This window comes from Corvus hawaiiensis, chromosome 4 (assembly GCF_020740725.1).
Source record: "Corvus hawaiiensis isolate bCorHaw1 chromosome 4, bCorHaw1.pri.cur, whole genome shotgun sequence".
NCBI classification, from domain to species: domain Eukaryota; kingdom Metazoa; phylum Chordata; class Aves; order Passeriformes; family Corvidae; genus Corvus; species Corvus hawaiiensis.
In genome coordinates, this window is record NC_063216.1 from 18,596,864 (window position 1) to 18,624,206 (window position 27,343).

General features: G+C 41.3%; 1 protein-coding gene across 5 annotated transcripts in view; it reads left to right on the forward strand.

Annotated features, from left to right (window-relative positions):
• Window positions 1–27,343, forward strand: part of ITPR2 (inositol 1,4,5-trisphosphate receptor type 2) — a 247,831-nt gene that overhangs the window by 82,858 nt on the left and 137,630 nt on the right. For all 5 annotated transcript variants that reach the window (XM_048300591.1, XM_048300592.1, XM_048300593.1 and 2 more), the window contains 9 exons: window positions 11,817–12,010; window positions 14,334–14,466; window positions 15,343–15,400; window positions 16,936–17,101; window positions 19,025–19,198; window positions 23,755–23,844; window positions 24,000–24,125; window positions 25,194–25,316; window positions 26,789–26,989. In XM_048300591.1, the coding sequence (XP_048156548.1) occupies window positions 11,817–12,010; window positions 14,334–14,466; window positions 15,343–15,400; window positions 16,936–17,101; window positions 19,025–19,198; window positions 23,755–23,844; window positions 24,000–24,125; window positions 25,194–25,316; window positions 26,789–26,989 (1,265 nt within the window). The remainder of the gene's footprint in view (window positions 1–11,816; window positions 12,011–14,333; window positions 14,467–15,342; window positions 15,401–16,935; window positions 17,102–19,024; window positions 19,199–23,754; window positions 23,845–23,999; window positions 24,126–25,193; window positions 25,317–26,788; window positions 26,990–27,343) is intronic.

The window sequence follows — 27,343 nt, forward strand, 5'->3', positions numbered from 1 at the left end:
ATTGGTCTTGGGAATTTTTCCTAGATCTCCCCTCACTCTGAGACTAAGGACTGTCCACCATGCAAAGCTGTAGGTATACACTGGTTTTCAATTTTATAGTAATTATAAGACTATACACCAAGGGTTTCCCTTCCCTTTTTACACAGATATCCTCTCTTATAAAACTGTGTTGCTCAGAACATGTTAGTTGTTTTATTAGATACCTGTCCTGTAGATATTGTCTCTTTTAATTTATAATACAGGTCTCTTAGGCTATTAAAAAGGATTAAAGTAGAAATTATCTCAGTCTAGGCTTTTTTAGATTTTGGAAAATGTGATGGCATTTGCTAAACTTAGAATGGTCTGTCGATTTTTTCCAGCAGATGTTTTTTTATTCATAAATTCCATTAAATATAGACAGATGGATTGTTCGCTGACCTCTCTCAGGATGGTGGGAGCCCTCTCTCCAGTCAGGTAGGGGTGAGGGTGAGTTCTTGCCTTTAGAGGAGGTCAGATTCCACTCTCCCATATCCTTCCAGACTGCAGCATCCTCTCTGGCAGGTCCAATGCTTATAACATTCATTAGCATTCATACCAAACCTTTGCAGAATATTGCAGGTAGGTGTCCCTCCAACACATTGTTACTCTAGGGATGTGCAGGTTGACATAGCTCCTTTTTAAAGAAAAAATAGCTTCCTTGAGTTGCAAAAATCGTTACATTCTTTAAGCAAGCAAACAAAAAGATAAGATTGTTTCTGTTGTGTATATATTGTGAATGTATGGAAGTAAATGATTAATTTTGGAGTTTACAGAAGTTGTGGGGATTTGTTTGGGTTTTTATGTTTGTTTGTTGGTTGCATGTTTTTTAAAGCTTCCAGTCAGGGATCACAAATGTCTAGGCATAAGCTTTAATTCAGTAAGAACATGTATTTCATTCCTTGAGCTTAGAGCTTTGAAGTGTAGCTCTAGACTCTGGTTTTGACAAACACTGAAAGCCAGTCATGATGCCTGAGACTGACAGTTTATTGGTATAAACAAATATGTTTAAATTTTATCAAGCATTAGGGGCGTGATCCTGTAAATCTTCTGTAGAAAAAGTGCTACTGAATACCAGCTTAGGTTCTGTATATTTTAATTTTCATCACTATCTAAGTGTAAATTTGCATAGATTGATAGTAAATGTATATTTAACAACAAGATTTTGTCAATAGTTATGCCGATTCAGAAATGCAGTTATTTTCAGGTTCTAAGAAAAATGACTTGAAAAGAGGTTTGCCCAAATGGATAAGTCATGTAATTCCTATTCTGCAGCTGCAGTAGATAGAAGGTAGCCCCTTTGTAGAAGTTAAGAATTTTGGTCAGAATCTATATATGTTACATGATAAGTTTTATATTTTAATTTTCTTAAAATGTATTGATTTCTGTGAGAAAATCAGTGCTGAATAAATCTGGGGACAGTTGGGTTATGCTGGCTTTCCATTATTCCAGGTCAGTAGCAACAAAAGCTTCTAACATCTGATTCTGGTAATGTGAAGTCGTAGGGAACTGGTGAGCTGGATTCCTGACTGGTTTGACCAGTCCACATTGTGAAAACTCTAGTCAGGAATCTGGGAAATATATTAATGATGGGTGGAGGAATGTGGTGAGTCTTGGCTGTGGAAAGCTTTCCTGGAGGTGTGCAGCTCAGAATTGAAACAACCAAATTTTCAACCAGCAGTCTTGAGTCTTCTTCCCTGTTTAATATTTATTTCTTAAGTACACCCACTTATGTCAGTAAAACTACTTGTTAAGTAAGGAATTATATATGACAAGTGTTGAACTGTTGAGGCAAGTCTGCAAAATGGGATGTATTTTTAGGCTTAGTGGAAGTTGCATAAAGACTTAATTAACCTTTAACTTTAAGATGTCCTTTTCTATCCTTTGCTTAAATTTGGAGCCACCTTGGTGGCTGAGGTAGTCCTTGATGTTTTCTGTGGGTTTCTCTGTCTTGGTTTGGCAAAGATTCTAAAAAGATCACAGAATCATAGCATGGCTTGGACTGGAAGGGACCTTGAAGATCACCCAGTTCCAACCCACCTGCCATGGGCAGGGACACCTTCCACTATCCCAGCTTGCTCAGAGCCCCATCCAGCCGGGCCTTGGACGCTTCCAGGGATGGGGCAGCCACAGCTTCTCTGGGCAGCCTGTGCCAGGGCCTCCCCACCCTCACAGGGAACAATTTCTGCCTCATATCCAATCTAAACCTGCTCTCTGTCAGTGTGAAGCCATTCCCCCTTGTCCTGTTGATCCTTATATTATTGTAAATGTTAAGCCTTACTTCCTTTAGAAAGGTTAATTTTAATGCCACTGTAGGTTACTGTAACCAGCGTTAAATTTAGTGTGCATGTAGTTTTCATGTGTGACCTTATTTGATGAAGACAGATTGGGGAAAGTTGGCTAAGAAACATCTATGAGACAAGATCCTGTAAAAAGTAAGGATGTATATTTTTGGAAATTCTTATCTAGATTGCACCCTAAAAATGAATTGACTTGAAAATCTTGCAACTAACTTCTTTTTTTGTTTGTTTTGGTCAGTGTGTCTTAGCTTTGAATTATTTTTGTGGATATTTGAAGCTGTTTTCTGTTTCTTTTTTTTCCCTTTTAGATTCTAAAAAAATATATGGGGTATACAAAATATACTACCTGTATCCTAAAGAGGCATTTTTTTTCTTAAGGAGAAAATGAGGATTTCATTTAGTAGTGCTGTCATTCCAGCACCTTTCAAGAACATTATAATCTCTTGCAGTTTTAATTAAAAGGTAAACTCGTTGCTTTCCTAGTAAGTGCACCCTGCTGTATCATTCCAGAGTAAGGAGCCAATCTGTCTTGTCCAATACTGCTAATTTATTCTTTGTGAATTAGAATGCACATCTTTCTCTAGGTGCTATTTGCTCTTTCAAATAGCTGATTTTAGTCAAACCATGCAACTATGGCATATGTCAGGTCTGAAAGAGCAAGCAACATGGTAGTAGCACCAGGTAAGCTACACATTTGCCATGCAGCTCAGTGCTGTTTAGTTACTGTTGTTTGGGAATAAGAATAATGACATGCCAGGAAATACATCCTTGAATATGAGCTGCATATGTCTTGGAGTGCAGTTCACAGTTCTGGGCACCAGCTTAAAAAGCCCTCAGTGGTTTTCTGGGTTATCTGCAGAGTGTGTCTGTCTCTCAGGAGCTCTACAGTTTTCCTGAGCCACTGTCCACTGACATGAGTGGGAGTCTCTTGGTTTCCTTTGCTCAGTCTTTTTGCAAAAACAGGTTTTAAAAACTGCCTATAATAAGGTTAAATTGCTCCCACCTCTGTGATTCTCACGTTAAATGTGTTGCCCACAACTGTCTGAGGAGATGCCTCTTTTTACCTGTTAAACTGGTGGTCAGATATCCCAGCTGCTTCATGTTGTGCCTGGGTCTTTGTCTTGGTGGTGTGTTCCTCCTGCAGACCGAAGGGACTCAAGGTTCCATCCTGCCAGGGGGCAGAACAGGGGAAGCCTCGCCTTCTCCTGGAGTCTTCAGCGCTGGTGAGGTCTGCTGCCTTCTCTCTGCAGGGAGTGCTTGTGTTTCTGTGTGTCAGGGGACTCTTGTCCAGACTTCTGCTGCTGTGACAGCTCCAGCTCCAGCTTCAGCTCCAGCTCCAGCTCCAGTTAGATCACGTTTTCTGCCAGCCCTTTTGGCTGCAAGTAGAGGTGCACAGTGACTGGAAGCACCAGTGAGGCCATTGAGGGTTGAGAACAGGACTACACCTGCCTTTTCTGTGGTTCCTATGGGTCCTCTGTGTCCAAGAAGCACCAGGTTTCATCCAAGACTATTAAAAATTACTCGATTGTTTCTCAGCCCTGCATTCATGTCTGTTACCTGAACTTTTGTCTAGTTAACAATTTGCAGTGTCTTCTTTGAGGCATACTTTGATTAGCAGGGCTAATGAGGCAGTGGCTGCCTGGCAGACTGGAGCAATAATTTATACCAGCAGTTTACAAGAAAAGAAAGGTTATAAGAGGAAAAAGGAAAGTTAACTGTGTAAGTCACAGATTCTACAGAGAAGAAGCTGCTGTTCAGTGCAAAGTATTGCCAGACCAAAGGGGAGGTCAGTCTGAGAGCTTAATTCTGTGCCATGAACCATTTCTCTTTCCCCCTTATTCTTTCCCTCATCATAAGACCTGTGCATTAATGGGATTCCAGAGACCATTGCTCTTCTAGGAATCAATATCTGTCTTACAGATGTAACTCAGCTAGGAGACTTGATTCCCATGGTGCTTTTTACCCTCAAGGCCAGCATGCTGATACACGTTTTTTTTTCCTTGGACTAATGTCTGGGGCATAAAAGCCATGCTTGACACTGCTTTGTGGTTTTGGGGATAGGCAAAAACCTGCAGAATGTCTGGAGAAGGTGAAGTTTGGTGGAGTTTCACCATGGCTGGGCAGCTGAGAGTTTGTCTATAAAAAGGGAGGGCTTGTGGATATGTTGTGGCCAGATTCACTCAGGGGCTGGGTAGCAAATGTACGTGCATGGCATATTGTAAATTTTTCCTTTGTTTTGCCTCATTAATTCTGAGGACTTTAAAATATAGAAGGGATACCTCACCATGTGTCCTTAATGCCGTGCATTAGGTTTTCTGTAAGCGTTACCTGAGGTCAGCCAGTTATTGAGAGATGAAAAATGGTTTAATGAAGACATAAAGCGTGATTCTTGGCCTGTTTATGGTAGGTTCTGAAGTCTTTATGAAGAAATTCTGCAGAAAACCTGTAAAAATTAATAACTCTTTCACAAACAGAGCTGTAAGGCTTTAATGCTTCTGGCAAATAATATACACCTCTAAAGCGTTTGAAATAAAATGTGTTCCTTTAGGTAGTGAAGTGCTGTTATTGTATGTCCTTAAAATGGCTGTAACTTTTCATGCAGAAAAATTAAATTGCATGAAGCAATGTAGCCAAATCAGCAAAGAAGTGCAGAGCTAAAGCTGCCACTGGATTCTTAATCTTGCCCTTGGTATTTAGACATCGCTGCACACATGGTTCCCTGCTGGAGGATCCCCGAGGACTGGTGGTGTTGTATGCTTTAAGATGGCACTGAAGCTTTCTTTGGAAGCTTTTGGTGGAGCAATAGCATAGATCTCACTGCAATCCACAAAGCCAAGGACATTTGGAGTTTTGCTCTTGTGAATACTGTCTTAAAACCTGGTTGAACGCACCTACACTAACACATGGGTTGAGACAAGGTCCTGTGTGCTGGCTGAAGTGTCAGGTCTCCTAATCAAAAGCATTCTCAGGTTTGATGACATCAGAGAGTTGTTTCTATAACTTAATAACTGCATAGACCATGTGAGACTTGTCACATTTTTGTAAAACCTTTGATTCCTTCCCCCACCTCCTTTTTTTTTATAAGCAAGATTGAATAATATATTTGATTTTTATGGACAGGTTAATGAAGGTTGTTGGGGTAGTGGATGCACATACATTTGTCTTTTCTGATCATTAACAGATCTCCTGAAGATCTGATCAGACCTTTCAATACCTGACGGGAACCGACAAGAAAGATGAGGAGGGACTATTTACTCCAAGGGCATGGAGTGACAGGACAAGGAGAATGGCTTCCAACTGACACAGAGGAGTTTTAAAATGCATATGAGGAAGAAATTGTTCCCCTGTGAGGGTGGGGAGGCCCTGGCACAGGTTGCCCAGAGAAGCTGTGGCTGCCCCATCCCTGGCAGCGTCCAAGGCCAGGCTGGATGGGGCTCTGAGAAACCTGGTGGAAGGTGTCCCTGCCCATGGCAAAGGGGTTGGAACTGGGTGATCTTTAAGGTCCCTTCCCACTCTAACCACTCTGTGATTCTATGTGGCAGCTCCCATTTAGGTACTTAATTTTCAGAAGCATCGAGGATCCAGCTGATCCCATCCCTAATGAAAGCTGCTGAGTGTAAAAATCCTTTTGAAAATATGGGCACTTTTAAAATTTCTGTGTAGGGAGATGAGCATGGTGGGAAACTGTTCAAGCTAAAAAGAGCTGAGCAGTTTTCAAAATGGAGTCCTAGGAATGCATCTTTCACCCCTTTGTGTTGAGGAAGACTGAACAGCAATGGTAGTAAGAGCAGGCTCTGTCCCTCCATGGCAACTAGGGACCAGAGCAGGTGCCTGTAGTTAATTTTTAAATAAACAAGGCTGCATGTTGGTTCCCTGGCATCCCTTGGGGATTTCTGTGGAGCAGAGGACTGCTGGCTCTAAAGGGATCTGCCAGCCTTTGAGACTTCCACTGAGTATTACCCTCATCTTCTGCACAGTTCTCTTCACTGTGTGTGAAATATCCAGAATTCTGTGGGTCCTGGAGAGCAAACTGAGGATGCTCCATAGCAATGGGCTGGGAACAATAGGAAGAAAAAGCATGAATTGCCAGCTGCCTTTGACAGTTGTTTTTCTTACTGAATATGGTATTTTGTCACTTACCATCCATACTGTATTGCATAGCAGATTGTTGTTTACTTTTATATTCTGCTTTTAGAATTTTTGCAACCAGTAAATGACTTATCAAGAAAATATGTTTATGTAGAAAATGAAGTGTCAAATTATCTACTGTTTCGATTACTTGGGTGGTTGTTATTTTTTTCCCATAATTGACTCCTCTGAAAAGCCTTTCTTCTCAGAGAGGCCGCTGTGTTGTCAATCGTGCCAAATTGTATGAGATTATGTGCTACAGTTTTGTGACAGAAACTGATACTCATTAGGAAGTTGTGATCACTGTAATAAAAAGTAATGAAAAGGAGATGCACAGTTGTCTATTCAAAACATGACAAGCATTCTCTTCTTTCCTCTTCTTTCAGTGTCTGTCAATCTTCAGCGCCTTTAAATTACCACTTGTGCATAGCGAATTCACTCTTCCATTGACTAATCTTGTTGAGACTGTACATTCAATAGGAGACATTTCTAATGGGTCCACTGCTTATGGAAGGGTTTTGGCATCTGACTTGTCTTGGCAGAGGGAGGAACAGAGAAGAAGGGAAAATTGGAAAAAGATTCAAGGAGATTTCCTCGTGTTCTTTTCCTCTGTTGGTCAGTCACGCCTATGAGCACTTCTGCAGCAGTTTGCTGCTGAGAGAAGTGGTTGGTTGCACACATTAGCACCTCACAACAGTGCAAGGACTGTTCTCTCCCTGCCACGCTTCACAGCCATATATAAATGTTCGTACCTTGACCTCGAAGAAAACAGCCCAAGATGAGGTCAGCAGGTTAAGGGTGGCACTACCATATGGAGGCACAGCTCAGGCTTCTCTTCACTTATCTCTAGCAAAGTGCACATAAAAGTAATCAGTGTTCACATCTACTTGCTCTCTCTCCTGATTTAGCTCAGTTAACTAGCAGAGGCAGTAAGTTAATTTTTCCTTGATCATTGGTATTCAGGAAGCATGTTGGAGATGTGACTAAGATCAGAGCTCCCTTATTTTAGTCATTGTGTGCACACGTACTAAGAACTTAAATCTCTTTTATTGAGCCAGTGTATTTTGTCTTGCATTGTTGCAGGCTTAGCTGACAGAGAGCCAGTCCCTTTTTAAGCCGCAGTAACCTTCCTGCATGCCTTACCTCAGGGAAGCACACCCTTCCCTGCTGGGATAACTGTGCTCAAGCAAGACTGCTGCTGGCCCTTCATGCTTGTGAGGGACAGATTTAAATCTGTGCTTAACACAGTCTAGGTTTGGAAGAGAAGTTTCTGCCCACTTCTTATGTACATGAAATACCTCCATGGCTTCTTTCACAAAGTAGAGCAGCTCCTCTCGGTGTTGAGACACATTAGCTGCTTCACTGCCATCCATGAATGTGCTGCTTGACTGCTGTCTGCTCCTTGGAGAGGGTTGCATTTCATCAGCATCCTGCAAAACATAGTTGTTGAAATATCTTTCTTGAAAAGAAATGCTGAATTGCTCCAGTTGCTGCAGCATTTTAACTCTGGGAATGTTCTCCCCAAGCCTGCTCTGAATTAACTGAAAATTATAGTCAGCATCAAGCAGTTGGTTAAAAAGTTTTCCAATATGACAGCTTGTCTCCCTGCTGTTATTGACAGAAATAATGCAGTATTGAATCACTACCCATTTCAGTTGTAAATACTGAACTGGATTAAGTAGTCTTTTCTCTTACTAAAATCCTTTCCTATGCATTAATGAAATGCTGTTTGAAATGGCAGGGATAATAAGTACCACCTTAATTCTCCTTCACTTTCCTGCCTCTATCTTTTGAGATCAGTTGCATGAAGGTCAATAGTGAAGGAATGTGTGGACAGAGGGTTTATCCTTATTTTACTGATGGTGTTGGGAAGCAGGTTCATAGCTGCCTCTCACTGGTTTGTGTCACCTTTGACCACTGGTGTTCTGTGGGTAACAGGAAAGGACAGCAGTCACCTAATTTCTTTTTATTTCTTAGATGCTTTTCTAGGCTCCAGTATCACATTAGCCGAGTGCCTCACAGTCCTTGCTATTTCAGACCTCTCACTGTCCTTCCTAGAGGTGGAAAACGTGATCTACTCATTTATGGAGGTCATCCTGAAATGCAGAGACAGTGAGTAATTCCTTTTCCACAGAAGGAGTTGAATCCCATCCCCTGCCATGCCTGTGCAGCGCCCCAGTAATAGCAGAGAAATAAGCAAGATATGGTCTAGGCAAAATCCCAGCTTTCTTTCTCCAAGAACATGAGGTCCACCCAAGATGTTGTCTGATCTCTTGTCCAAAAGACAGTAACTAACTTTTTTGTTAGCTTTACACCAGGTAGACTTCAGTTTTGAAGGGTGTGCAGGAATTTTTCAAGATGAAGTGGAATTCTTCTGCCTCATTTGGGACAAACTGCAGTTGTATCTTGTTTTTGAGAAGAATATCTTCTGGACTTGTCTTAGACCTAAGTGGTTTCCTTATCATTAACCCCAATGACTGAAGCTGTTTTTTAAAGAATTCCCGAGCTTTCCAAATGCCCTCTATTTATACTTCCCTCTGCACAACTGAGCAAAAGGGATTTTGAAATGATGTTGCGAGAGATGATGATAACTTCTCAAATGAGATGTATGGCAGGGGTATTACAGGCCATGATGCAGCTGCCCAAGCTACAGGTCTTGTTGAAGGCTTATCTGTCAGCATTAAGGACAGAGTGAAATGGATGATGTCATTTATTTCATGGTTTGAAGATGAAGATGCAAAATGTTGGTTTTACTGAAGGTGCTTTCAGGGTTTGAAGGTCCTCCATGTAGTACTGTAGCTTTGCACAGGTGCACTGAGTGGTGGTCAATGCAAATACTTGTTTAACACACTGTTATGATCCAGTTTTAATGTTCTTAGAAATTCCTCTGCCTGAATTAAGGTGCAAACGAGACCATATGCTAGTGACCATAGTAAGGGTTTTATTTGGTGGTAAATATGAGAGAGAGAGAGAGAGAAAGAAAGAAGTAGAAAATAGGTGGGGGAGGTGGACAGAAAGAGTGACAGGGACAGAATAAGGAAAATATCACCACTCCGTGCATCCCAACGATGTTGGCTGATCCTCTCCAGCTGGTCTCTCGGTGGTGAAGGTCCCCCAGAAGGCACAGAGTCCCATGGGTGTACATGCTCAGGCTGGGTGGGCATGTCTGGCCATGTCCCCCTGGGGTGGGGTCAGTCTCTCACGGCAGACTCTGGGTCTCTTGCACCACGTGCAGCCCTGTGGGGCTGAGCCTCTCATGGGAATGTCCCGTGGGTGTGCCCTGTGGGGCTGGGGGTTCCACAGCGGGGCCAGTTTGTGTAATTGGAGGATGGGTGTTCACTGCCTCTCACCAGAGGTTACACCATGCACCCAAAACCTCCTCCTCCCCCCTCGGCTGGGGGCAGTCTGTGTAAACCTGGCTTCTGTGAGCTGTGCTCTCGCCCCTCACCCCAAACTCAGCTGGGGATAGTTGCAGCTGGTGGCTTTGGCCTTTTGTTGGATGCATACCTTTCCCTCAGCCTGAAATAATTAAACAATGCATTTCCCTTTATCTAATCAACAGTTTGACTTTCAGTTCAAAGTCCCACTCTTCAGGGAGGCTTTTTTGGTTGTAGCTTCTTTATAATGAGCAAAGCTTTGTATCAATGTTTGGGGCATGAACTATTTCAGTCTCTGACACACACTGGGAGAAAGAGGTTGGGGAGTGGGAGATATCCATCCTATGTTATTCCCTGTGTTATTTTACTTGATTTGAAAGGAGAACACACCATTTTCATTTTGTGTCATGAGGGGTATTTCTGATGATTTTATTTGCTTTATGCCTGTGTAAGCAGCTAGAACTTCCTGTGCCTGCCTAATGTGAGGAACCAGCCTGTAGTTTGACTTCTAGGTTTTTTTCCCTACATCATGCAAAGTCAGAAGTACATTTTTTCCCCTCTCTTTTGTAGGGACTTGAAGTATTATTTTCAAAAGACTGATTCAGAGTGATTGCACACCAGACCAGATGCGGAATGGGACCTCAAACCTGACACTAATCTGCCTCATTCACTTTGAAAAAGTGAACTCTTTGTGTGTTTCCCTTTTAAAGTCAGGGCTGAAGGCATCCTCTTTCCCTACACGCAGTAGTTGAGCTATATGGATTGAAGAAAGAAGGGAATAAGAGGAGGATTTTGCCAACAAAATAAAATCCAGCCTTGGCTTTTTACAGCAGATTATCTGGGAAGAGGGTCTCTTCAGTGTGAAAGCTTGGCCATGGCATGGTGATTAAAGTGTACTAAGGAACAAATAAGAACTATTCAGGCTTCTCTCAGCAAAGCTACATTTCCTTCAGTCTTTTCTTCGCCCTTAGCATAGTCTAGGTTTTGGCACTCTTCCTGTGAAGAGATGCTGTCATTCCTTTCCTTTCCTCCATTCATTCCTATCTGTGCTTTGCAAGAAAGGAAACTAATTCATGTAGGTAGGTAGCACGATATTCTCATGCTTTCTTGTCCCCACCCTTTCAAGGAAGTTACTGATTCACTGAGATGCTTTTCCCATCAAAATTCACCATAAAGACCAGTATAATCTGTGGGAACAGATGGTATTTCTTGGTAGATTTTACAGTGACAGGTACCATTGCAACCAGACTGGACAAAGGTTTCATCACGTAAGTGTAAAATCATTTTTTCACCCATGAATAACTTACAAAGGACACTGTGATTACAGATACCTGTTTGACCTTCAGGACAGCCTTCAAGCCTGGCATTCTCCTGGGACTTTTTTTTGAAGGGGGATGGTTGGCTGGTTGTGTCAGTTGGGTTTGGGTTGTGGCCTGTCATTTGAACCACACAGAGAGACTGATCAGACTGACATAGCCTCATCTCTTTACTCTCTTTCAATGTGTCTGCAAATTGCAGCAATAGATGGTATTAATAAAATACCAATAAACATAGTCAGGTAATGGAATTGCTTACCTAGGGATGCTCTGTAATACTGGATATGCAACACTCAGTTTGCAAATATTCTTAAAAACAGGTTAAACAAACCTCTTTAAGAAATTGTCTTAGATGTGGATAATACACCTTCAGGCAAAGGAATGGTTGAGATTTCTTTAGCTCTACTTTTTGTCATTTGTTGAGCATGTTAACAAATGGAAATGTCTTGGCATATTTACCATCTATTGACCTGTAAGAAGTGATACCTTGGAAAATCAGCGTAGAAAGTTTCTGCCTAATTGGGTAATTTGCATGAATTCAGGAACTGAGGGCTTCTTTTTCAATATGCCTCTTGAGACTGGAAAGGGGTTTGACAACATGGGGGGGTGTGTGTGACATCTAGCTTTGTAAACGTGCTTTACTCCTAGCAAATATGTCTGTGTTTTTGTTTAATGCACAGGGAACAACGTCATGAGGACCATCCATGGGGTAGGAGAGATGATGACTCAAATGGTGCTGAGCAGAGGGTCTGTATTTCCCATCAGTACCCCTGACATCCAGCCAAGCATTCACCCAAGCAAGCAAGCCAGCACTGCAGACAGTGAAGATGTGATCGTAATGGACACCAAATTGAAAATCATTGAGATTTTGCAGGTAGTAATGAGGGGTGAAATATTACACAGCAGTCATTTCACGGTTCTTTATTCACCCAGTGGCCAGTTCTGTTACCTGCATTCTTACTATTCACTGGGCTGCTCATTGTAGAAATAACTCTTTGATATGAGGAAGGGTGCTCCTCTGTGTGAACAGCTGTACAGTTGTGGTCCTCACCCTGTTGTAGCAACTTCACTTTTGAAGGAATGGGATGCTGCAGAAACTTTCTCAGTGTAACTGTGCAAGGACAGAACTTGTCCTCTAATCTGCCTCACTAATGTTTCCTGAAGACAGCATGTCTCTTTCCAGTTTCTTTCACACTCATTTTACACTGGAGTGGTTGCTTGATTTAAGTGTTTGATCCCTCTGTTGCAGTAGTTGGATGAAGGGCAGAATTGGCCCTGGCCCCACTGAAGTTGTGTGAGGCTGTGCACTTTCGAGGCGCATTTAATGCATTTCAGATTTCCACTGTTGGGCTGAGAACAGGCTGTGGGCTGCTGTGGTTTTCTCCCAGCTGACCTGACAAGCTGTGTGACAGCAGCCTGCCTCCTGAGATGCAGTTTTCACTTTGTGCTGTTAATGAAGTGGAACACGTTTGCTCTGTATCGAATCCCAGATTCTGCAGTGCTTAGGCCCTGAAGGAATGTTTCAGTGTTTTCTATAAATTCTCTGGATTTGTTGGTACCAATGTCACTTTTGAAGGATTCCATTTGTTCTGACTGCTCATAAATGATTTAGATGACTCTAATTACTTGTCATCTGAAAGGCTATCAATTGTCAGAATATACTCAATACGGCATTCTTTGGTTCCAGGCCTCCTTTAGTTTAAAACTTACAGTGAAAGACAAAGTGTTATGAAGTTATATGACCTAAATAACACCATTCATGTGTATTGCTTCTCATTTTCATTTGTTTTTATGCCTGAATTTCTCTCCATACTGCCCTGCTTTACTGGTTGATGCCTAGGAGGATGATTCCAGGACCTTGTCCTGTGCATTCCCTGAGGGAATCACATTTTGTCTCATCTTTCCTTTTTCACAGCACATTCAGTGCAAGAGCGCTCAGGATTGAAGAACACTAAATCCTAATTTCTTACTTAATCTGTGGTTTGTTAATTAAGGATTAGTCACATGGTCAGATTACTTCAGATAAGCAAGTTGTCATATGCTGGGTGAATCACAGTAAATGTGCATGTATATGATCCTAGCCCACAAGAAAGAGAAAATAATTCAGTTTCATTTAAAATGCAATGAAGAAGGCTTAAATTAAATCATATTACCTTTCATTACTGTGTTATTAGTCTCAAAGGCAAGTAAGAATATTTTAGATTTATTGTACTAACATGCATAGCAAGTACAATGGTGATTAAAGCTATTCAATTCTCTGAAATATTTTGGTTGATAGTAATTTAATTCTCAACATATCCTATTGCTTATCCTATTGCTTTAAGTAAAGACTTTTTAACTTATGATTTCTATTCTTCCCTCAGGCAGAATTAAACAGATGGTCTGATAGACTTAGTCAACTGTACATGGACTTGGGAAATTTTTATTTTTAAAAATCTTGCTTGTACAATTCTGGGGTAACTTAATCATGGAACCAAAATAGACAAATCCTATTACAGTGGGTCTGGGAAGCGTGTTTGGCTTTAGCTGTAGATCAAAGAAACAGGTTGCCACCATTTGCTAAGTCACCTTTCAGATCACCTGTCACCTCAGCCTTGGAAACTCAGCATATGTCTTTCATCCCCACTGGTTGTAAAATATGTTAAATGATCTTAAAGGTGTTTGATTATGTGCTTGCATTTCCTGTGGGTAAGAAGCATCCATGTGTATAAGTGTCAGCCCATAATTTGATACTAATGCTTCCAGTCTAGTTATTTTCCTCACTATTCCAATATAAAAGCAGCACTTCCAGCTCTGAATTAGGATTTTTCCTGTTTGAGTTTCCAGTTTCACAGCTGAGGAACAAAAGGGCATTTGTCAGACATCTGAGAGGGTGAGCCTTGAGCCTGTTGTGCCTTGCTATCTATCCCACTCCACTCCTTGCCTTCTTGGGCCATTGGAAGTCCAGCTGTAATGTGAAATAGTTGGTGTCTGCATGGGTTTGAAGGTTCTGATCTGGCTCTCAGGCAGTGAGGACAAGGCAGCGTGTTGGAGCCCGTGGACACAACCAGTGGTACTCAGCAATCCACAGGGCAGAGTTCAACATGTCTCAGTATGGGCAGGGTAAAGAAAGAAATCACAGAAAACTGGTGAATGTAGTGGATTGTTTTTTCATAGTGGACTTTAATAAATTTACTTCACTGTTTTTTTCCTTGTAGTTTATTCTCAGTGTTAGACTGGACTACAGAATATCCTACATGCTGTCTATCTATAAGAGAGAGTTTGGGGAAAACACTGAAAACGTTGATTGCTCTACATCATCCCCACCTGACACACCAGGGACTGCCTCAGGTAAACCTTGCTACTTCCTTTCAATGAAAAGTAATTCTGGGTAGGCAACTGCGAACACTGAGCTTAACTGCAGCACAGAGACACAGGCTGCTGCAAGTTGAAAAGCATGTGAAAAAATAAAAATCTTAAGGAATTCCACAGATTTTTTTTTTTTGCGGGCCTGTCCTCCTCTAACAAAAAAGTGATTCCTTTTTCCCCACTATGATATTTTGTTCTTTTATGCGTGCTCTTCCCAAAATACTGCAAATGGAGAATGGGGATGGATAAGAACAGGTTTAAGTGAGGTGAATGGGGTACAGGAATGATTTGGTTTTCCAGGGAGTCTTCCCATGCACACAGAAGTGCTCAAAAGGTTTGTGTGAATGCCTGCAAGTAGGGGAGAATTGCTCTAGTTGGAGATGGGCACATGTATAATACAGGGGTACTAAAGTCTTAAGTAATAAGTTATATTAAAGCCATTCTAAAGCAAAATGATGGTGTGGGAAGTGGTTTATGGTAAATATTCTAAAGTTCATGTATATGCTTTATTGGGGTTGGCTCATGTAACAAAAAATGTAAAAGTTTGATAATCTGTGTCATTTGTGGGTCACTGCTGGTGGCTAGTACAGCTCCTAGCACTTTGTGGCTTTGGTTCATCACTACAGTTCTCTTCCTCAGGAATAGTAATACACAATTTAACTCTGCCCCATATCCTGTTTGTTCTCTGCTACTCTTGCAGAAAGCAAGTTTTGCGTAGTTGGGGAATGACTAGGTAGACCTTTACTTGATACCATCTGCTCTAAAGAGGAACAGAATTCCATTTTGCTATGCAGATTAAATGATGATCACTGGCTTGCTTTTTTTTTTTTTTAATTTTTTCTTCTGATTTTTTTACAGCAATTGTTCCTGACATAGATGAAATTGCAGCTCAGGCTGAAACCATGTTTGCTGGCAGGTATATTCTCTGAAGATTCACCTCTATGTATATTTATATATCTTTTTGTTAACATATATATTTCTCATGGACTATCTCTGTTTATTCTGGGCTTATTTTCATAGCCCTTTCTCTTCCTTTGCCTGCTTGTTATTTCATAAGCTGTACTTGAACAGAAATGTGCCAGGAAAGGCCTGGATTTCAATCAGGCAAACAGCCCAGCTGGCCTAGATGGCTGTGGGATTGGCAATGACCACCCTCTTAATTGTAAGAGAGTTGGTAGAAAGTTTTTATCATGTTCCCAAAGGCAGCTGGGGAATGGTGTACAGATGTATTAGGCTAATTTTCTGTTTATCTTATAATGCCTCACATGGGTGCTAAAAAAAGACTCTTTTTCTGGTGTACCTTATGGCCACAGCCCCAAATTTCCCGGATCAGCAGCTTGCTGTTGACCCCCAGTATTTTTCATAGACCACACAACCTGTTGCCATTGCTCTTGGTGTTCAAACTCACTGGGAAAACTGTGTCAACAGTAATCTCTCCTGTGACTCCTCAGTTCGGGAGTGGACCACTTGCCATGATCTCCTGGACCACCAGAGGCCTGTAGATGACAAGTTATGCTTGCAGAGTTTAGGAAGGGATTTCAGCTACGCTGTGAACAGATAAAAAAAAAACTTATGGAAAACACTCACACTGGAGAGTTATTACCATTATCACTATATTGGTTTAATTTTACGGGTATAATTATAATTATACCAGTAAAAATTAATTCCATTTAGACAAGGCCGTAGACTTTAAAGTTTTTCTTGGAGCTGAGGAGAAGGATCTGCAATGTGGGCACTGTGATCTTTCCTCTCTCAGTCCCTCATGCATTCTCAGTCTTTACCAGCACAAGTAATGCCTCCAGGCCCCTCCTGAACTCCCATAATGTAAAACAACACACAGCCCTTGGCATCCGCATCTTTAAAATGAACAGAGAGACCGAATGGTTTCTTGGAAACATTATTTCTGCTTTGATATGTTAAGTGTAGATCTCCTTTCTGCGGTTCCACATTATGAATATGATTCCAGAAATATGGTGCTTTTGGCAATTCTTGCTATTTTTGATCATATTTTTTCTAAGCAAAATTTTAATAGCAGCTGAAAAGGGAAGGAGTGAAAAGGAAAGGGTCAAATTAATCTCTGATGAAATGCAGTTTACTTCATTTAATTTGGATTGGGGATGAGTCTGGCTCAACTTATCCATGACATAAGTGAATGCTTTTGCACTATAGATTTTAATCACAATGTTTGACACATTTCGTAGATACTTACTTCTGCTCCACAGTGTCCATTCTGGTACCAGATTGCTGCAACAGCACGTAACTGTAGGAGAGAAGTCCTTATAAAATACATTGAAGTCATATTTATAATTTCCTTCCTGCAGCGTATTTGATTTGGTTTTAAGAGCTCTGTCAAGTGAAGATTGTGTGTAGAGGCATGTTTATCTCAAAAGCTTTTATTTTTTCTTATTTACTTGACTCTATTTGGTCCTTTTCCCACCATTTCTGTTGCAGAAAGGAGAAGAATGCAGTTCAGCTTGATGATGAAGGGGGCAGAACTTTTTTACGCGTCCTCATTCACCTCATCATGCACGACTACCCCCCGTTGCTCTCAGGGGCTCTGCACCTCCTATTCAAGCACTTCAGCCAGAGAGCAGAAGTTCTGCAAGCATTCAAACAGGTATGGATGGACTGGGTGTTATCCCAGGAAACTGAATGCAGCGAGCCTGTCCAAAGGCTGCTCTGCTACTTAAATTGCCGTTTGTTGCACGACTGTGTCATTTCCATAGAGGCCCAGTATCAGCAGACTTCTTTGGCCATATGTGCTGGTGTATATTATAGTTCTGTGCCCCCAGAAATGGTTATTTCTGGCACTGCATCCATTAGGGAAAACGTAGGTCCATGGTGAGCCTCTCCCAGTGATCCCTCAGGGACAGAACCAGGGCCTCATGTTTGGCAAGCAGTCTCCCCGTGTCAACAGTGAGACTTCCCTGTCTTCAGGGCCACTTAGGCCGGGTATTGTTATTTTGTTATTCACCTGGTGCTTCTAATTCTAATTCAGGTGTGTTTGCATGGGGCTCCCCTTCCTGATGCAGCTATGCCCAAATAGCAGGAAGGCAGGGATAGAGCCAAACCTGTTTTCAGCTTTTATTCTTTCCCTCTGGTGCACGTGCAGGCTCCATGTGTCCGTGGATTAGGATGGGGAGATCTGATGTCATGGGGCTGCATGACAGAGACGCCTCTGTTACGTAACCCTTTATAACATATGTTGATAAGACCATCTGATGCTTATTTCAGGAGCTCGGTAGCGTGTTGTCTCATCGTTATGTAAGATGGGGAGGTTTCTCTCCTGCGCAAACAGATCAATGATAAAGACCTGAAAAGCTTTTGTTTAATGTTTTTGTTGTGCAGCATAATGGCCTCCCACCAGGTATTTAAAGTTAGGCTGTGCTGGTTAGTTGAATAAATAGCTGTTATTCCCGGGTAAGCAAGGACTGAGTTGCTTAATGTGTTTTTGTGAAGGATGGAAAAGGCTAATTGAGAAATAAACAAAAAAGACTGTAGAGCACATGGAATAAGAATGCCTGCAGTTGAGTAGCATTCATAAATTCTGTAAAATAACAAGGTTTTGCCAAGCCAAGAGAGATGATTATGGTGAAAACTTCATATTACAAAATAGTGAATATTTGCGCGGATGTGATGTGGTTTTAAAAAGAACATCCATATCAGTGTTGTCAGTGACCTTAATCTTTTACATGAGTATGATTTCTTAATAGTGTTTATTAATTTACTGTAAAACTGTTAGTTTTTTGGAATATTATCTTCATTAATAATCTTGGGAGAACAGAGAGTGTTACAAAGAAAGAAAATGTGTAGGTCATGCTAAATCAAGAACTACACATAACAGTGAAAAAAACCCAGATAATTTGAGCAGTACAGAAAAAGGAAAAAATGAGATTAATCTTAATAAGTGGCAACCACTCAGATAGTGAGAAATTCAATGAACCTGAAAGTCAGTCTGTCAGCTATATTCAGAGAAGTTTTTCTAAGCTGGCCTAACAGTACTAAAGTCTGTTATTTTTCAATATTTGACTATGGTGGTGTAGGAGATGATTAAAATTGCTGGCCATTCTGACTTTTCTTTGGATGCCCTGATCCCTTGTCATACCATCCTTTTTTTTTCTTTTTCTTCTGAAGTACAGTGCTGAAGCATTAGCTGTTTCTAACTATTGCTTTAATAATGTGTAACTGTATTGATTTAATACCATGAGCATCATAATCAGTGCATCAGAGCTCACTGCACAGAACTCAAAAGCCTGTAAATCTCCTGTGCTGAAAACGTTTTGCAGTGTATTCAAGAAGGTGAGAGGATGTTGTGAAAGATGTAACTATCCTGTTTTGGGCAACTACAGCCTCTGGCTCTGTTGAAGGTTTTTGATGAATGGGGGCTAAAAGCCTGTGTGTGCCATGTTTCAATTGCATAGGGAAGGTTGCACAAAGCACCTGGAAAGAGAGGCTTAGAATGGGAACTGTCAAGAAAATTGCCCAGCCATAAGTGCTGGTGCTACTGCTGTAATAGCTTTACAATTTTCTCCATTTCCAGGTTCAGTTGCTGGTGTCCAATCAAGATGTGGATAACTACAAGCAAATCAAGGCTGATCTTGATCAGCTACGTCTGACGGTAGAAAAATCTGAACTGTGGGTTGAGAAGAGCAGCAATTATGAGAGTGGAGAGGTGGGCGACAGTCAAACCAAAGGGGGAGAAGAGCCAATGGAGGTGGGTTTAAAGCCTTTGCTGTCAGAATTGTTTCAATATTGGTAGGTAGTTTAATGAACAGCTGCAAAATCATGGTCTGGTTGAGCAAACTGGCAAAGCGAGAATGTGAAGTATTCTGGCTGAGCTTCAGGAACTGACAGGAAAGGAAATAACACCTCTGTTATCAATGGGTTCAATATTCTCTCCTGCTGCTTTCAGTAACTGCATTCTTATGTCACAGAGCTGCCTTCCTTTCTGGGTGCAAGCCACAGTGTGCAGCAGCACTGTGGGAATAATCTGGGAGTTTTGTGCTGGCAGTTGGGTTGACTTGCTGGAAGAAAAGAGTAGACAGTGTCCTGCAACAAAGGGAGAGGAGCACAATCAAACCCATGTTTTCAAACATCACAAGTAATTCCACTCTTCACCAAACATGAAATTGACCTAAGAATGTTGAGATTTTGTAGGTGAACTTATGTCTTAGTTTCTTTGGCCCTTGTCATACCACTTTCTCAGGATATACTCTGATAGTGAAGCTGTGATTGAGGTTTGTGGCATAAAAGTAGATAGAGTAGGCTTTCCCATCAATATTTATTCCCACTTTCCCATTTTTATCAGAGGAGGTGAGGAGAGATCAACAACTGCAATTTCTGACACAGCATTTTCCTTGTTCTCTTTCCTGGTGTCAAGAAAGATGGGTAAGGAAGCCACCAGGGAAGTAGAAAGCCAAGTAGAGGTTGTGCATTGTGAAGGCCACACATTAGGAAAAAGCTGGAGCCATGGAGAAGAGAGAGGATGCTTGCAAATGTCTGTGACACACACGGGGCCTTTTAGATGGAAAAGCAGATTTTTGGTGGCTTCATGCAGGGGCAAATCCAACAATTCAAGGAAGAATCCCAAATTCTTGCAACAGTGTAGGTCTTACTCTTTCTCTGAACTATCTTAGCTGATGTTCTGACAACACATCTTTAGTGGTGTCAAAACTAGGGAGGAATCTGGAGCTGGAGCTTAAGTATGTGGTATTTCCTTCTTTCTTTCCTCAAGCACAGCTCTAGTAGGAAAGAAAATGTTCCTTTATGTATTTAATGAATTGAAAAGGTAATGGAGAAATAGAAAACAGGATTGCATCAGGATTACAAAGTTTTTTAGCTGTAATACATTTTTAAAGTGTAATTTATTCCAGTGCGTAGCCCTGATAGCAAGGAAACGCCAGGAAAAGGGGGCAAAACAATGTGTTTGAAACAGAGGCATCTCTCAATGGGATATTTTGAGTGGTTTTTTTCCCATGAGGCACCTGTGGGTCTGTATGGCTTAGCAGTGCTTCAGTAGATGCACAATATTATCTCTAGCAGATCAGAGAGATTATTGTATCAGAGCAGTAATACGTAATCTGCTGGTTAGATCATCTGCTGGTAATTCCCTGAGAGCTCTGCCAGGTTACCAAAGCTCAGAATCTTGTCCATAATTTTTTTCTCCTGCTAAATTCTTCTTTAACAGCAAGGAGGTGTTTTTACCTGGCAAGTAAGTAATATTAGATAGTCAGTACTCTCTTTGAGGCCTTAAGTCAGATGTAGGGGGTGTGATGTTGAGCATAATCTGCAACATGTGAAGCAGGTGGCTAGTTTAAGCAGATAAAAATCCCATGAGATCCACGCTTCCTTGGAATGGATACTGGGTATTCAGAGCTGGATGAACCTCTAGGTCTTTAGGGAATATGCTTCATTTGCCTGTGTTTAATTTTTCCCAAACAACATTAAAGTGCACACAAGGACTTAAATGATATTCTAGAAAACTCTTACGTTAAGCCCCAGTTTCTGTTGTCACATGAAGCCTGTTGAAAGATCTGCATAAGAGTTTAAAAATATAAATTTTTTTTTTGCCTGAGTCTTCCTGGGTAATTGTTTTCACCTTAGTATCATAACCTGTGGGCCTTTTTTTTCTTCTTTTTTTAAGTCATATGACTTAAATGGATTTGAAATGGACAGAAATGGGATTTGTAGAAAAAAGGCCTTGTTCTTATAAAAGTATCCAGAGTTCTCCACAGGAAAAATGGCAAATCTTACATCCATGCAGAACTGCCTTGATAGGGACTGGAGATCAGAGTTGGAAAGAGTACTTCAAGTTAGGTCAGACATAAATGAGACACCAATAGGGTTAGGAAGAAATGCTGAAGTTGAGCTCACATAAGAGCCCTGCTTGAGAAGGGAAAATCAGATAAAGTCTGTTCACTTGGTTCTCTCTAGGAAGGGTGTTCTGGGTCTGTGTAGCTATCACAGACCATGGAAAGTGTGATTTTTATTGTCTTGTCCCTGGAGGATGCTTTGGTGGTGTAGCACCAGAAACACAGCTCTGAGGCAGAGAAACAGGCTCAGTGAAAGGACTTTAAGATGAAGCTGCAATAGTGGCACTGATAGAGTTCCTCATCTTTGCCATCTGCTGAGAAAGTCCAGCGAGGTTTCAGGTGTTCTAAACTTTCAGCACCTGTAAGCACCTGGTGTTCCCTTACTTCCTGTCTTTTCTGGTCTGTGGCACATTGCTTTGGTTCTGGGAATGTTTGAACAAACATCATGTATAGGTTGAGGTTGTGAACTGAGAATTCTGCGTGTCCCTCATTCCCCTGGTAAGGAAATACAGCCTATGGAGGGCAAAGCTGTGCCATGGGGACATTGACAAGGGCCTTGCACTGCTGTCCTGCTGGGATGAGGGAGACTATTCAGTGGTGGGGAACTGCTCACAGTGAGTGCTGGAATCTGGGTCTCCATGGGGGGCTAGCAAGAAAGGATCTAAGACTGATGCAGAGTGTTATTCCAGGAATTTTATGGAGTGAGGAGGTAGCCTCTTTCAGAAAATAAAATCTCCTAAAGGTAGGGAACTCGGGTGAGAACCTTTCTCACTGAGATCTCTATGCTTGCCTGTCCCCTGTGGAAAAGTGTGACGGAGAATGTCTATCATGGGGCATAATGAGGCCAGATGTGCAACTGAGTGTCTTGGGGATCCCAGTGGTGTGATTATCTCTTGGTAACTACATCCCTGGCATACTCTTATGGGTTCAATAAACAATTTCTTAGTTTGTTAAGAGAAAGGATAGATCAGCAGTTTCATACTGATCAGGACTTCCAGGTAAGACATATAGTTCACATGGATTATAAAACTACTTTGATGGAGGAAGAATGCTGATACAACTAACAGGTAAATTAATCTTGGTTAACCCACAATCCCAGAAGGGAGGAGGGTGGTTAATTATAGCAAAAAGCCTGAAATATCTCCCAAAGTATTGATTCAAACAGCTAGAGAGATGGCAGCCTGCATACTAACAAACCTAAACAAATAAAATCCACTCTTGTTACATAGATCAGCATGGCTGAACAGCAGTGCTGACACTCTTATAAACAGCTTCCATGGCCAAGTGGTGCAGCTGTTCTTACCTCACTGGAAATTAGGACCAGATGGGATTTATAGAACTCCTTAACTTCACCATCAGCTAAGGAAGTTCAGAGAGAGGTTTCAGGACATATAAACATTCAGCTTGGCGTGCACATGTGTGTTTTAGTGTATTTCTCTTTTCTAAAACAGTAGAAAGTTTGAGGACACAATGAAACTCAGAAGTGCACCTGTTTCTTCTTTTTTTTCAATGCTGTTACACTGGTTTACATCCTTGTGGTCATACTGTGAGTCAGTCTCAAGATCTGCTACAGTTTTTCTTCATGCTTCATAACTTCAGCATCCAAAGTCCAATATTTCAATTTTTTTTTGTTTCCAGTTAAGAAAGTCTTACCACAGCTGACAGCAGAAAAGCCCCCAACACTGCCAGTATTCTTAGTGGCAGTATTTGTGTACATGTTCTCCCTTGTTTTGATTGAGAGATATGCATGGAAAGGTGCGTGGGTGTTGGCAGTTCCTTGCTGACTTGATTTCTCTTATTTATCATACCCAGCTGGGGCTTTCCAGGAGCCAGGGCCCAGAGCATACGGCGTCATGACTTGATGCTGCAGTTTAACATATGGTTCCTATTTGTTTTCAAATCTTTTCCTGCATCATCCAGAGATAGAGGCAGAAGCATCCCCTTCGTGGGAGGAACGTCTCTAATTTCCACATGCTACTTGTTCCTGTGCTGTTGAGAACTCCACCCTGCTTAGCTGCAGAGCTTGTCTTAAGCTCTTTCTCCAGACTTTTTAGTGTTCATATACACAGAATTTGTAATCTTTCCAGCTGTATTAACAGATTTTTGGAACGTGTGATCACTACTGAAATACGCTTTTGGTCCATGTTCTCGCAGTATTTAAATTCCTTGGTGTGTCTAGTCTGCAATTTAGGGACATACTTTCAGAATGATCAGAAGCATGAAGACAGAGGAATTGCCTCAAATAATGTTGGAAATTTGAAACAAAGGAAGGACTTGAATGTAAATCTTTTCACTCACTGGGCCACTGGATAAAGAATAAATGAGTCTTTATTATCTGTGTTATATCAATTCCTTATGAGCTGCTGTAAAACTTTGTCACTTGCTGCTATTAAATGCAATTTGTTTGTGTTGAGGAAATTGCAATAAATCTCCACTTGTCATGTGTTCTTTCTTACAGGAGTCAAATATTTTGAGCCCAATACAGGATGGGACCAAAAAACCCCAGATAGACAGCATTAAAAGCAATAACTACAATATTGTTAAAGAGGTTAGTATAGCTGCCAAGAAACTTGCTTGATGAGTAGATTTAGTAATTATTTTGAAGGAAAGTGTCTTTGTTTGGTTTTGTGCAACATGACTGGTTCTTTTTTTGCTTGCATGCTTATTTATTTGTTTGTTTGTTTGGTTTTTTTTAATTTATAGATTTTGATTCGACTCAGCAAACTTTGTGTTCAGAATAAAAAATGTCGGAATCAACAGCAGCGTTTACTGAAAAATATGGGCGCCCACTTGGTAGTCTTGGACCTCCTGCAGATCCCCTATGAAAAGGTTATTTTCCTAATTTTAGTGGTAGAGAACATGAACTCAAGGAAGGGAAAGGCCTTGGCAGGCCGAAGAATCAAAAGGAATATTTTTTAAAAGCTGATTTGTCAGCTGTGGTACAAACATGAAATGATGACGTTATTTTCTACCTTAAGAATAGTGAGTTTGGGCTCAGTATAAATATGGCTGCCTGCACAGTTTTATTTAAAATTTAATGTTTACTGCCTTGGGTACCTGGATGTCACAGCACTGTCATGCCTGTACCCATTCCTGAAGCAGGCAAACCTTAGGACCAAAAGCTTTCATGGATCAAATCTCAAATAACTTGTTTCTGTGGTGGATATCTCTAACCTAGTTCCTCTTGCCATTTTTTTCACAAGATAAAGTTATTTGGTACTGATTTGGTGGAATTGAGCATGCAAATGAATGAACTAGATAGGCTTTGAAAGAGCACATTTTCCTAGGTCTTCTAGGAATCACTGAGAGGAGGTAAAACCTCTGCAGGGCTACATTTTCCTGTGTGTTATGTTACAGACACTGGGTTCAGCTGTCGTCAGTAAAATAGTGCTTGTCCATACAGGTGGTTCATCAAATCATACTTAGAATACTCCATGAGAGGAATATAAAATGGGGATGAAACTAGAGATATATTTGTGTGGGAGAACGTGTATGAACACATGCACACATACATCTGTTTCTGTATGTAGCTATAGAAAAGCCAAACCTTTGCCAAGACTTAAAATTAATGCAGAGAGACATTCTTGGTTTGTTTTGTTTTTTATTTAAATCAAGTACCTTAGCACTTTTTTAAACTAGGAAATTATAACCACACATGAAGAAATGTTGCTTTGATTTTGTGCTCCTACCTGTGACTCCCTATGGTCATGTTGATTCAGAGTAAGCTGCTAATGGACTCTGAAGGAAACTACATCAGTTGCTTTTGCCAGAGGGAGAATTCCTGCCCTATAAAGGCTCAGGAGAAGTGGTTTGCTCCTGGCTAAATTGATATTGTGTGGTTTTAACAAGTATGTTTAGGTACAACCAGCTGATTTTGTTTGTCCTTTCTTCCTGCAGAGTGATGAAAAGATGAATGAAGTTATGAATCTAGCCCACACTTTCCTTCAGAATTTCTGTCGAGGAAATCCTCAGAATCAAGTTCTCCTCCACAAAAATCTCAACTTGTTCCTAACTCCAGGGGTAAGTATTTCACTTGAAGTAGAATATGATAATCAGAATTTAATTTGGGTTTGCTGAAACATCCCAGTGCTAAATAAATAATTTCACTAAATTATGCCTCCCCTTCTCTCTCCTCTCTCATTTCCCTTAGTGTTGCTTTTTATGTCATTGGCTTTAATGTTGCCATTTTAAAAGTGGAAAACAAAACCCAAAAACCTGCGGGGTTTACTGGAAGGATCTATGAATATGTGTCACATCATTGTGTTGAACTTGACTCTGATTTTATTCATCCTGACTCACTCAGTGATGGATTGTAAAGTCAAGGCAGAAGATGCAGTGCCTGCTGTGACCTTGCATGACAACAGAATCAGACCCAACTAATCTAAAGTTTGACCTTCTATTAAATCATTGTCTTTACAATACACTTTTTAATCACAATCCCTTTGTATATATTTGTGTGTGTGTTTACAGACATATTCATATAGAATGACACTTGCTCAGTGGATCTACTCAGTAACACATGCTTTTATAAGAAGGAGTTGTGAGTATGAGGATTGCAGACCCTGGCCTGTGCAAATTAGGAACCATTTGTTCCGTTGTTTTTCATTTATGCTCTTTTGTGACATTAGTGAGCAGCTCTTAGCTGACCACAGTGGGAACCAGAGCCTGGATTCCATCACATCCAACACTGACACTTGGGTGCCAAGTGTGGATCCAGCTTGCCCTTATATTTCTGTTCTTTTGAAGCTGATTTCCTAATCATCCATCCCAGTTACTGTGCTTTTGTGTACATTGTGGAGCAAACTCTATGTGGATTCCTTCCAGATGACCCGAAACAGACATGTATACTGTAGGAGCACACCTGACCCTCAGGAGCCTTTAGTCCAAGGGAGCAACTTGGACCAAAAGCCCCAAGAATGCACAAAGTCTGGGTGCTGTGTCCTCAGCAGCATCCCTTCTTGCTCCAAATCTGTTCCTCTTGTTCCATGCTGCTCACGGATACACAGTGCTAGGCTCCCTCTGGAGTTAATATGGAAAGAGAGATTCTCTTTGAGACTGATCAGGCTGCATGTGCAGGGATTTGCCTGCTGGAAATGCCTCCTCTGTGAGCCCCAGAGAGAGCCAGAGCAGCTCATCATCTCATTTGGTGGCCTCATTGCAAAGTTTGGTGGTGAGTGGGACCAGTGTGGTCTCAGGTGTCTCATACTCCAAAGCCCCTGCAGAGTGCTCTAGCAGTGTAGTGTGTATGTGTGTGTGTGTGTTCACCTTCCACATGGACACAGGTTTGGTTTATGCCCACTTTAGGACTGTTTGTACTCAAAGGGAAATGTGGAGAAATCCCATCAAAACTGGAAGCTGGACCCTGAGATCACTGAAAAGGATTTCTCCAGTTTCCCTTTACCAGTGAGCCTTCCTCTACTTGAGAATCCCGTGCCTCTCTCAATTTCAAAGCAAATCTGCTCTGCTCATGAGGCTGTTTTTGATCTGTTCAGCTCCTGGAAGCTGAGACCATGAGGCACATCTTCATGAATAATTACCTCCTGTGCAACGAGATCAGTGAGAGGGTGGTGCAGCACTTTGTGCACTGCATCGAGACCCACGGCCGGCACGTGGAGTACCTGCGATTCCTGCAGACCATCGTGAAAGCAGATGGCAAATATGTGAAAAAATGCCAGGACATGGTAATGACAGAGGTAAGCAAAGGCTTCACATGTTAATCACTTGTGTATTTTGAGGCTGTTTTTCCTGCTCTTGATACCAATGAGATATAATGGCATCCTCACTTTAGAATTTTAAGCAGCGTCACAAATAATGAATATTTTAGCAGACGTTTTTGGGAGTTTGATCTAATTTTGTAAGGCCATCTGTATAACTACTAGAAAGAAAACATGAGTGTTAGCATGGTGATACAGAGATGTCTATTTGTAGAGGATGTAGCATGGAAATCTCAGAGTTACATAAACCTTCATTTTCCTGTAATGTAATTTAGGATCATTTTTACCCACTCTTGTGGCACGGGTTTGCCATATAAGAGGCTCTTACCTCTA